The sequence below is a fragment of the Cardiocondyla obscurior genome, linkage group LG10, assembly GCF_019399895.1.
Source record: "Cardiocondyla obscurior isolate alpha-2009 linkage group LG10, Cobs3.1, whole genome shotgun sequence".
Taxonomy (NCBI): Eukaryota; Metazoa; Arthropoda; class Insecta; order Hymenoptera; family Formicidae; genus Cardiocondyla; species Cardiocondyla obscurior.
In genome coordinates this window covers 1,406,377-1,418,580 of record NC_091873.1, presented here as the reverse complement: position 1 = coordinate 1,418,580, position 12,204 = coordinate 1,406,377, and the positions used below count along the sequence as shown (strand labels likewise).

The 12,204-nt window shown below is 43.5% G+C and overlaps 1 protein-coding gene and 1 long non-coding RNA gene across 7 annotated transcripts in view; one reads left to right on the top strand and one right to left on the bottom strand.

Moving 5' to 3' along the window:
* Pxb (pxb) overlaps window positions 1-12,204 on the bottom strand; it is a 244,252-nt gene that overhangs the window by 32,876 nt on the left and 199,172 nt on the right. For all 4 annotated transcript variants that reach the window (XM_070662526.1, XM_070662528.1, XM_070662527.1 and 1 more), the window contains one exon: window positions 12,056-12,168. In XM_070662526.1, the coding sequence (XP_070518627.1) occupies window positions 12,056-12,168 (113 nt within the window). The remainder of the gene's footprint in view (window positions 1-12,055; window positions 12,169-12,204) is intronic.
* LOC139106061 (uncharacterized) overlaps window positions 1-12,204 on the top strand; it is a 61,163-nt gene that overhangs the window by 24,945 nt on the left and 24,014 nt on the right. The gene's annotated exons all lie outside the window — the stretch shown is intronic.

Here is a 12,204-nt window from a genome sequence, read left to right as displayed (position 1 = left end):
TTCACCGCGAATTTTCATTTATCACGTAGGCTAAGGGTGAATTAAATGCTGGACATTTCGGCTAACGAAAGTTTATTATTAGATTGCATTATAAAGATTAAAGCGCAAAAAATGTCGATAATGACGAAAGTCGTTTTTAGCGCGAAAAGTTAATAAACCTAACGTTCCACGATGGATGGGGCGATTCATCGGCGTCATATAGATCGCGAGGGCGATTTAGAGGCTCAATAAGGGAGAGCAATCGGTTTCCGAATGATGGTCTTTCCTCGTCATTAGCTCGCCCTGGCTCGCCATACTTCGGATGATGATATTTTGAGGAAATGGGGTCAGTGGAGTTGACGCTATTGCTACGTGAAAGAGTAATTAAACGACGACGGTGATTAAGAGCCTCGTGGAACCGTCAACTGTCACTTCGTGTCTTAATTTAATTATTTGAATTCTGGCATTAATGTCGCGTGGCTTTCGTACGAAAAATATCGGATCGCGTTTAACGTTATCGAGCTCTTTGCAGTCGAGCGTTCACCGAACGAGAAACAAAGCCGGGATAAAAAGCTAATTGTTTACCTTTCCGCCGTGAGAATACAATATCCGCTTTTTCGAAATATAATGAAGTCAAATATTGTCAGTGGGAAATTAATAAAATTACACACGCAAAGTAAATAAAATAAAAGTTATAATCCGCGCGAGGAACGTAGTGCCATTAAAATACTGTATTTCGCATTAACCGATCACAAAGGAGTAATGTAAAAAAATATACACTCCCGTTACCGTAACATAAAGATTCGTGTCATGATCGCGGTAGAATTTTCATTGTTGCCGCGAAGTCACATTTTTTCTTAATCTGCAATTCGACCCTCTTTTTAATTAAACACCCCACATAGAAAATGGTAATACCTGTAACTGATCCCTTGCAATTACACGTAATGAATTAATTTTACATCAATTGTTTGAACGAGAGAGTTTCTCTGCGCCACCACAAAGAGATAAATAAAACATAGAAAATAAGAACAAGCAAACGAGAAAAAGCAGGCTAGAGAGAAGTAAACAAGACGGACAAAATCTCACCGGTTTGATTGTAAAGAGATTTGAGCCTCCTTTGCGTATAGTTAGCATAATTTCGTTTATGAAACTCGGGCGCTACGACGCATCTGTCGCTCTCCTGTCTTTTTTCTCGCTTCTCTTTTTTAATTCCGCGGCCCCTCGTTATTCTAAACGAGCGCGCGTTGCGCGAGCGGGAATATGCTTTCACATTTGCGGCCACGGGATTTATTTGCTATTGCAAATATGCACGCGGAAGATTGTCTTTCTTCTAATTAATTGCAATCCACGTGCGTTTGAGCAACGTGTTCTACCTTCTCCCGCGCATTTATTTTTTTCATGCGCGTTCGTATTTAATAAAGTAATATAACATTATTCCGGCTCGCGGAATCGCGCGAAGTGCGTTGGAAATTCGCGTGAAAGTAAATCGCGAAATAAAAATTGCAACTTTGGAAAATTAGTAATTAACAAATAGAATCGGTCTCGGCCATTTACTTTGTGGAGTTTTCTCGTTACTCCTTTCTCTATCTTTCCGGATAGCAGACGATCTCAAGGACTCTCAAAACCTTTCGTGGCGGTCTGTTGGGCCTCGGAACGGCCTCGAAAAGAGCCAGTAGTGCATAATAATTGAGAAATGGCGGAACAATGCGTAGAGCGGATCACAATTTGTCGAGGAAAAGAGGAGAAGAGAAGAGAGGAGAGGAGAGGAGAGAGGAAGAGAACCGGAAGGAGACTTCGAAATAATTCTCGTCTGGAATCTATCGGGCATTCCGGAAGATGCCCCCGCTCGATGCCGCGTCGATGGAACGCATTGTGTCCGCCTCAGAAGGTAGAGTTTCGTGAGGTGAAAAGGGAGAGTCTTAAACACAGGATTGCGCCAATAATTTGTGAAATGCAGTCTAATACGCGGGTCGCAGCAGTCAAGTACGCAACGCACATATACGTTCTCTCTTTCTCTCTCTCTCTCTCTCTCTCTCTCTTTACATACATATACATATCGGGAATGCTCGCTCTTGCCAGTTCTCCAATTCAGCCCTTCGGGTTGGTTGCGTAGCTAGAGTGTGCGGTCGGCATACCCGACGTAACATGGTAACATAACTGGCGCGCAGCGTTACATTAGCCCACGTGTACGCCGATTAATCGACCCGCGTGCCGTTGCTCGTGCGTACGCTTGCGTATTGCGTACGTGCGTGCACTTGGACGTGCCATGCACGCGTACGATATCGCTGCGGAGGCCGTTATAGATATCGCTCGGAGCGACGCGAGATAAGATCTCGGGGAAATATCTACAATTTTCGAAGAAAATTCATGACGTTGTAATATTCAGTCGGTAATTAATTAAATTAAGTCTTTAATTATGTCTATTAAACTTGCACTAGTTGTATCGATGAAAATTAAGATATCTTTAAGAGAAATACAAAGCATATATGAAGACACTCCTTCCGCGATCGAAATTACGTCACGACTGGTTTTCTCGGTAAATTTTGGCAGAGGATTATTTCCGATGTGTCTGAGTACTTAAACGTTAAGACCAACTAGAACTATTACCGTACGTGAGTGCATCATGTCGCCGGTACGCCACCGTGCCGTGCGATAGTGCGTGTTCGTGTATTCGAGTAATGCGGCAACGCGGATATATGTAGAGACGCGCAGGAATCTCTTAGTCGCGTGTATGTATTGCGACATGTACTGCGGGATTCAGGTACTCGACGCTATGCGGATACAGGTAAACGGTGACGCATCGCGTGTCCGCGTACGACGTGTGTTGGTTGGCAAACCGACGTCGCCGCATAGTCGCTTGCGCGAATATCACGAATCTGACGACAGTGCGTAACCAGGAAGGAAACAGAGAGAGAGAGAGAGAGAGAGGAGGGAGGAGTCGCGGATTCTAAAGGGACCACAGGGCGCCAAGGGCTCGTGGCATTTATGGGGATACATGCGCGAGGACAATGACGATGACGTAATTATGGGCGGTTAGGGTAATAACACTGTCTGCGAGAGTACAATAGAATGTGACTACGATAACAGTCGCATTTCGCGAGATACGCATATCTCCTGAAACAGCGTTTCTCAAATTTCCCTCCGACGCAATTCTCGTTAAGTAAAAGTTATCTGACGTCAGCTGGACACTCGTGTCGAAATAGTCTCGCCTTCCAGTTTTACCCGCGATAGCATCATTTAAGCTCGTGTAACGTTAACAACCTTAAGACTAAAGCTGCGAAGCATTTTCAAAGTCTCAGGGATCTTAAAGTTTGAGAACTGCTGGGAGCATAAAAATCGAAATACTTTCGCAACGACTCAAAGACGCTCGACGCGCACGAGATAGAAGATGTAAAAATCCGAAAGAGTTTTCCGTACCTATAATCTGTAGAGTAAAAAAATGTTTACAAGTTCAAAAGCGAAAAAATCGAAAAGACAAGCGTTTTTAAACTTTAACAGTCGCAAATTATAAATGTCCAAAATAATTCAAACAAATCAGTGTTATTTGCTACCGCGTGTCTATTTTCAATTATTCTCGATGACCAATCCAACCAAGTGACTTATCAGTATTCATAGAAATGAGAAACCGTGTAAAGCTCTCGCTGCACCACCCACCTCCCGCGGGGTTATCTTTATTATTCCCTCTTAGGTCGCAAGTACCTATATTACCGCCGGAATGATGACTGGCGCATTCAATGTTCGCCGAAATGCGGTGCCGACACGCGTGCTGCATCACGCCGATACGGATTGGCTGTGCATCCCGCGAAAGATGCACCCTGCGTCTATTTCGCGTTGTGGCAGCTGCGAGAATCAGCCTCATATTTTCGTAATTAAATCGAACTGGCCAGCGGTGTGCCGGACCCGTGCTCGATCCCCTTCACTGTGAGATCATCGTGCACTCACTCGTTCGCCTACGATATTTTTGTATAAAGCTATAAGAGAAAAGTTCTCCCCCATAAAATTTCGCGGATTTCGTAATTACACGAATGTTATTTTCGTTGTACGTTTTCGAAACGATTGTGCTTATAATGGAAAGACTTTCAGGCGAAATTAAAAAAATCACGCGTGGAAATCAATAACTTTATTTCGGTCAGTTTCAACGAAAGTTTCATTTACCTTTTAGAATTTATCTCGCAGAATAAATGCATGTCTCGTCTATTTTTTTTTTTATTTATATTTATAAATATGCACGGACTTTTCTTTCGTTTCGTTAGCGAGGTGATTTCTTAATCGAAGAGTATTCGCGACAATGCGCCTTGTTAAAAGTTAAATTTTACCGCTCCCCGTGCAGAGAACTCGATCGGGAAAGCTCGAGGATCATTCATTTAGCAGTATAAAGTTCGCGCGTGGGACGGTGCCTCGAAGGATCGATTAGTATTCATATTATGCGCGGGATCTTTGTAAAGAAGCTTAAGTCCCGCGCAAATTGAAGAACGTATCTACCAGCCACTTATATATCTTGTATCTCATTAAACTCGTAAACTGCGATCATCTGTGACGCTCGCTTGAGCTTTGCGCGAATATTATTAAAAGCTCGCAAGCTCGGGAGCTTTGTAAAACTCGAAAATTGAAAAGATCGACGATTCGAAGAGCTCTTCGGTTGACAAGCAAGAGGAAATTAATTAAAAAGAAGCTAAAGATTCGCGGGCTCGAAGCGCGTTTGCAAGCTCGCGTTTTGCTTGCGAGTCGCGTTAAGTCGCGTCACGGGAGGATACGCCACGGGAGGTTCCGTCAACGCTTGCGAAGGAACGGCTACGTGTCGACGGGCTCGACGGTTCTCTCTTTCTCTCACCTTCTCTCGCTCTCGGTAAGGTGAATGCCTGGCGTCGCCTGATGGCCTGCCATCACCAATTATAACCCATTCAAGCCCATACTGTGAGTTAAATTATCCATAGACCGGGTCAGATTGTCCCTTCCGACCACGTCTGTAGAAACAACGGGCGTGAATCAGTAGCCGCGTGTCCTCCTCCTGCGCCCTCCTCGCATTACATTCTCGGGTCCTCGCGCCCCCAATAATTCGCCGAATCGCCGATGAAATTGCAGCGACGCATATAACGCTATCGCGTACGGCGCATTGCGAGGTGCAGCGTCCGTTCCTCGCCGCATCCGAGCATTACTCACAATAGCCTCCTGATTACTCGAAGGGGTTTACACGCGCGTCTTCAAAATGAGCCGAACCGCGAACAATAAAAATTCTACGCGCACTTCTGCAATTAAAAAGTTGCCGCAAACCTGGCGACGATGAATTATTTATACGACAAATTTACGCGAAACCAAATATTCTTCGAAAGAAACGAAGGAGAACTTTCGTCCATAAATTATCACAAAGTATTCGATACGCGAACGTTTTCAAGCGACAACTTGATTTATTGCGAGTATTGTCTCGCTATGCTACTTTCCTTTGTTATTGGAGCCACTTCGTCATGTCGTATGTTCGATTGTCGTTGGTTTCACTTTCGATGGACGCAAAATTAGAGCGGCAAGCGACGTCTCTGACCGAAACGCGCAAAAATCAAAGAAAGACGTTCATGGAGGTATTTCACGGAGATCCTGCCGAACGCGCATTATCGTTTTCGTACTAACCGGAGACCCTCATAAATCTCATCCCGCAAGATTGACGAATAGCCGGCGATTGTAAGGAGACAGAAATTTTCCTTTCCCCCCAAACCAGACAGAATTTGTTCTCCGCAGGTTAAACTCGAGTAAATCCATTGTTAAACTCGTTGTCTTCTCCTTCGGGCAGATACGCGCCGAGAAATAAATTTTCACCGGACTTATATGAACGTCGTAATAATTCTTTCGAGACTTTTAAGTAGGGCTGCTTTTAGAATTTTCCGAAATAATATTCAAAATTTTGTTCCTTTGCGTGTCGACTTTTAACCACGCACGAAGGTTTAATTCTAACGATTCCAACATCCGTGTCTGGCAATTCTCCCGCCAGCGCTCCCTGTAATATCCCTAAGTGCATCCTGCGATTTTCTTGCGCGCGCTCTTCTTGCCGACGTCTCGTCGCGTTGTAAGGGAAAGAGACGCGGGAGAAAGGATGGGTCGGTCGTATATATTTTTAAGACAACCGGGGAAGCGGCGTTAACAAGCAATGACGACAAAGACGTGAACGTGGACGAAGAGAAGCGCACGTGGCATGTCAAAATAGCGTGATGTTTGAGTGTAGATCACTCCATTTAATTGTTACCCTGCAGTTACATGCATATGTAAACCTTATTTTTTTAATCATATATTACGCGTTATTTGTAATTTATTCCTGAAAACGTGTTTAACTAGAAAGAATAGCGAACGGTAAAAAATATTTTTTTAAGTGCGGAAATGTCGAGTGATAAGTGCGAAACTTAGCATTGCAAACAGAAAAGATAAAGTTAAAAGAAAAAAAATACACAAATGGAGAAACAATTTAGTAGATTTCTTTTCTGGATAAAAAAGCGCATTTTCCAGTACGATGTATTTCACCTTTTTTGATCCTGAAATTTTAACTCTTTAATTTCCGGTTGTTTCGTTATAATTCCCCTCCCGTTCCGACGAGAGAATTTTATTTAATTCTCGAAAAGGAAAACAAAGAAAAAATACCAGAGAGGGGGGGATTACAAAGTTTTAGACCGCGATTTTATAAATTAGAAATTCAATTTTGCGTCGACCCTCCTCGTGGTTTTTTTAATTTGCCCGTTTATTACATCGCTATTACATATTCGCTCGTCGTTATCATCTCCGGAGTTCCGTCGAAAATGTACATTATTCGAGATGCAGCTATCGAATTTTCCGAGAACGGACCAAAGGCATAAAACAAGGCAAAGCCGATCGTTCGATTCGTTTGTTTGTCATACAAAATAAGCGGGGTCTGTTTGTCGACGTCGTACACGATCTGAAACAGTATCGCAGAAAGGAATTGAAAAGGGTGCGATAAAGGAGAGAAGAATTCCTCGGCGTCTCCCGAACTTATCAGCCTCGTGCTCTCGTTCAATATTTTTCCTGTCGTCTCTAATGAATATTAAACGCGGTATTAAAATTTCGAATTTATGAGATGCAACTTTGTACTTAATTCTTATCAGAATTTGAATTAATTTTATCGCGCGCTGTTAAACAGATACGTTCCTCATTTTCTTGACAAATTTTTTGATATCAAAAAAAAAAAAAAAAAAAAAAAGAGACGTGAATTTTGAGGACAAACTTACAAAGTCAGGTATCTCATCTTCTTTTTCCAATAGCCTAATAAAACTACCTATCGTTTAAACAGGGATTTTTTTACAATTGCGTTTCGTCTTGTTTAACAAATTTTAATGCGTTTAATATGCAAAGTTTGCAGTTCAAGTATTTTCTCACTTTTCCCGATAGTCGTATTATTTTCCTTTGAACATTTAAAAAATCCCTCACGTCGCTGAGAGTCTCTCACGTTCTCAGTTTGACGCCGACGTTCTCCATAAAGATAGACGAACGGAGTACCAGAGGGCGAAACGTTCATGCAATGCAGATCGTTAAAGCAACCTCGTCGTGCCAGTGACCCGAATGTGGCTTATGGAGACAAAGCACAGTAAGGCGGTCGGGAAATGGAGGAAACGGGAAAAGAGCCGACGAGGAAACGCTCACGAGAGAACACGGGCGTCCGCGTTCGTTTCCGCTTTCTCTCTCTCTCTCTTTCGCTCCGCAATTTGTCTCTTCCGGTTTACTCGCGCGAATCTGCAACGGGTGATGTTATTCCCCGCGGGAAAACGTTGATAAACCGGGTCGCCCAGTTTTGTACCATTAAAATTACGTTCTGTTTGACATGCGCGGCTCTTATCCCGCGCATTATTTTACTGCAAGTACTTCTTTTACAAATTAAAAGTGATTTTCCGATAACTTTCACGGCAGTTATTATTATCGTATAGAGTGAAAATAATTCTGAGAAGTCGTTATTAAAATATTGACGAGATTATTAGTATTATTATTATAATTAAATCACTTTTTTAAAATAATTTTTACGTAACTATTAATTCGATGAACGACGAACAAATAGAATTGAAATAAATTTTAATAGTAAATGCGGGATATAAATGTACAAAGTTAAGAATCGGATTCGCGTACTTGCGGTGGTAAATGCGGCCGTTCACTTTTCGTTTCTCGATTACGTCGAACGCGTGATCTCCGTATCTTTAAATAGAACTCAAATCTACGCGGATAGCCGCATTCGGTGCTAAACGCGGCGCCGAACAAGAGCGTGAATGCGCGAAGCTAAGACGGGATAGAAAATAGAATTGACGATAGTTGGACTCCACAATGGTGGACGAAGATAGCGGTGAGGATGTACGGATGAGAAGAGAACACGACTCTGATTAGCATACAAACTACGGGCGGCCGTGTCGGTTCTCCGCGTTCTGATTGTGTGAACAGTGCCGTAGAGTCAAAGTCGCTGGGTTTCTTACGACGAAAGATACACGTATAAAGAATATATTAACAAAATAATACGTGAATAAATAAATTTTTCTGACACGCAAGATCTTAAAAAGAATAAGTTGATCCATAGAATAACGTTATAAATATTTCTTCGCATTTTAATATCAAACAAAATAAAAAAAAAAAAAAGATTAAAAAATGTAATGCAATTGATGTTTACGTAATTAATATTTCTGTGTAAATTTTTTTTTTCTTTATAATACTAGATTTAATTTTGTATAAAGATTTCATAAGAAAACCGTCGTCTTAAATTCAGATCTCACTTAAACCGCGATTGGTTTCGCTCTTAGATATAGCGGTTACGGTTCTGCGTTTTGTAGAAACAAACGCTGGGAGATTCGCAATAATATGGGGAACCGACGACCGCGAGAGCGTGCGAAGCGGCGCAGAGAAACGCCGAGAAAAGGAGGCCGATGCCACCCACAAAGTAACGAGCCGCGAGACGCCGTAACACTCAAAACGTCACGCTCGATAATGGACCGTGGCCATTACGATAAACGCGAAAACAGAGTCACGATTGTGCCGGACGGAGAAGGGACTCCGACGAAAAGTCCTTCGTAGCGGAAACTTGTACGGGAACCATATGCGAACTGATTATCAGTCTCGGATCTTTCTCATAATTTAAATTCATTGCGAAGAAAAGAATACATATCTACTTTTATCTTTAACTGTTCGTATCTCACCAAAAAATTTTTTATTAAAAATAATTTTAAGCTTTCTTTTTTTAATCGTATTTCAGAATATTTTTATAGGACATTATGTACTTTTTTAATTATCAAACCTTGATGTGTCCTCTCGTACGAATCAACCTATTATCTTATAAACGTTCACGCTTTATCCCAATTTCTAAGCAGCTTACAAGGCAAAGTATCTTGACATTCTGCCATTAAATACCATATTTTATCGCGGTCGGTTTTAATTCGCTTAGACGTCCAAGTGCGACCGGAATGGTCGTTCTTACGATAACCACCCACAAAGCGCGAATAGGCACGAATGGGGAACCGGTAACACTTGAGATACTGGCAGCGTGGTCGTCGATAATGACCGAGTATTACGATAAAACACGCGAAAACAGGGCCGCCGTTGTCGCGACGAGTATGCTTTCAAGAGCCACGTTTCGATCGTGAATACGGCGCACTGTGCTACCCAAAATTGTCCTCTCGACCGGCGACTTCTGGCTGGCCGATCGATCATTAGACAGAGCCACAAGAGGCGTAGATTCGCTGTTCATTAGCGGAGAGCTAATCGCGAGTTGACAGTCCGTCGAGCAATCTGACGATGACGCGGACGAAACCAGTTAGGCGGCAGATGTAATTCAGATTGTGAGCTGAAGCGTGCAGAGACAAATGCAACATAATATTAACCTATATGATTGAACGGACATTCGCATCTCCAGCGCAAAAAATTCCATGTCGCCGATCTTATCTCCATTATGCAAATTCCTCGCACGGACTCTTAAAACATTTCTTTTGTTCCGCCGAGAATCATTCGCCGCGTTTTCTTATCTATCTCACCCCGTCTAAGATTAAATGAAAAATGAAAGACGGGGGTGGAATCTCATTGAAAAGAATTGAAAAAAGCGACGTTTGATCACCTCGAAGGGTTGAAATTCGCGGCCGTTAAAAAAAAAAAAAAAAATGCGATTCTCTCGAATGTACGAAAGGGTGTATTGGCCCAAAAGCGTCGAATTGTCAACTTTTCCACGTGTCTCCTATTCGTCTTATCGAGCCGGTCCATTTTTTACTACGCGTCCAATCAACGCGCGACATTGGCGTGAGCGGCGCTCTCGCCCCGCGTCGGTAAATCTCTCAAGTAAGCCACCCCGGATGTCAGTAAATGTATTTTCCCGTGTCCCGCGGATTCACGAAACCGTGCCGACTAGCGTTGAGCCACCGTGTCACAAATTACTGGCGCGTTGTTCCGCTGTCGGCGGTACGTAACAGCGCTTGGGCGTACGCCCATTTCAGGAATGGCCTATTTCTCCTTTAATTTAAGACTCTCCGGAATGCCAATTAGGCGTGCTGTTCTCTCGTCGGGAATTCGTAGTAAAAGTCCTAACGCTCGTGGGACAATTTCTAAGCTCGGTCTCGTATATCTCCGAAGTGTCACGTATTGCAAAGAGGAAAAAGCAGTGTTCCGATTTGGAAATTTTTCAAAGAACGGCCGAAAAGGCGAGTGCCCGAAAAAAAAACAGCGGCCGAGCGCAGGTGCGAATTTCTAAAATTTCTGCACAACAGTCGAAAAGTTTTTGGTTACCCGTCGCGCGCTAAATAAATTACCTCCCGCAGCCGCTTGTAGATCAGCACGTGGTACTGCGAGCAAGAACTGCCGTTGTCGGCGGCAGGCTGCAGTGGGTGAAACCCGGGGAGGCTTTGTTTTTGGCTAATTTAGGGCCCATTAGTACGACGACGTTGTCCTATTTTCTTCCCGCCCGATGCTCGCGTCTCAAGACAGCGCGGATAAAAATTCTCAAGCGAAACTTCGGAAACAACCGCGGCGTTTTATACTTATTATGCAACGTCATCTCCGCTAATTGTTAGTATATAACAATATTACGCGCGGGGGGTTTTTTTTTTTCCTCCTGCGGCGGAGCAAGATGGCATCCTCGTTAATTACGAAGTCATCATCTAATCTCACCGCGACCTAGATCCCGGTGCACGATATGGGAACCGGAGCCACAGGCTGTCGGAAACACGGTTAGGTATTAATTAAAGTGGCAGGCTTTCTCGCCGCGTCTTCGGGTGCTCCATTTTCGGGTAATTTAGGGTACGCTCAAGAGCAACACTCTCATCTACGGCCTCTCGATCGCCTCGCTCGCCATCGGGAAAGCGGAAAAATCGCGTAATACAATCGTAAAAGCTTCAATCACAAATCCGGCCATGTAAATATTTTACTGGAAAAATCGATTTTAAATTCCTATCATTATATTCGACATATATTTATTTAGTTAATTATTTAGGGTGCGAGTTTATTTTAATATTTCTAATATTAATTGCAGAAAGCGATAAAAATACGTATTACGACAGCGCTCAAAGAGCACTATGTTATTTCTGACAGAACGGGTGCACTTTCTAAGAGAACAAAAACGTCGCTAAATCTCGGGGTATTGATAGCTGACGTTTTGACCATCGACCACTTTCGGCATTCGAAGTAACATTTTCCGGATAGACCCAAAGCTCCCCCTCGGTGCGGCTCACCGCGCTATACATCATCGCCCAGCACGAGGAGATAGAACAACCAAGGCGCCGTCGGGAGCAAACCGACCGACGCTTCGTTTTCTCGTCCTCGCTCGTTGTTCTATTTTCGGTTAATTTCAGAACGATCGGTAACGCTCTCTCCCGCATCCCGCACGACCTCGCCCTTATTCTCGCCCTAGGTGGTCGTCGTCCCATTCCGTTTTGTCGCGTAAGAATGCGAGAGTTGCCTCACGAGGTTCTCGAATGACCTCGAGCCTCAAAAACACGAGGCTTACCGGCGCAAAGTCGGCGTTTTATTGTAAGAAACGATCGCTCGACCTTTGCTGAAATTCTTGTCGCGATATTGCGAGACCGATAACGCTACGGCGAACGTTAACGACGGAAGGGAGCGTACTTACTTCCAAAAAACGACAGACACGATCGCGGCCATCAGCAGGAGAACCACCGCGCAGGTGATGATTAGGGCAGTGCTTTGCAGCGACGGGTTTGTGTGATAGGAGGCGTCGATCATCTGAAAAAGAAACGAACCACCGTTAGAGCATATTTG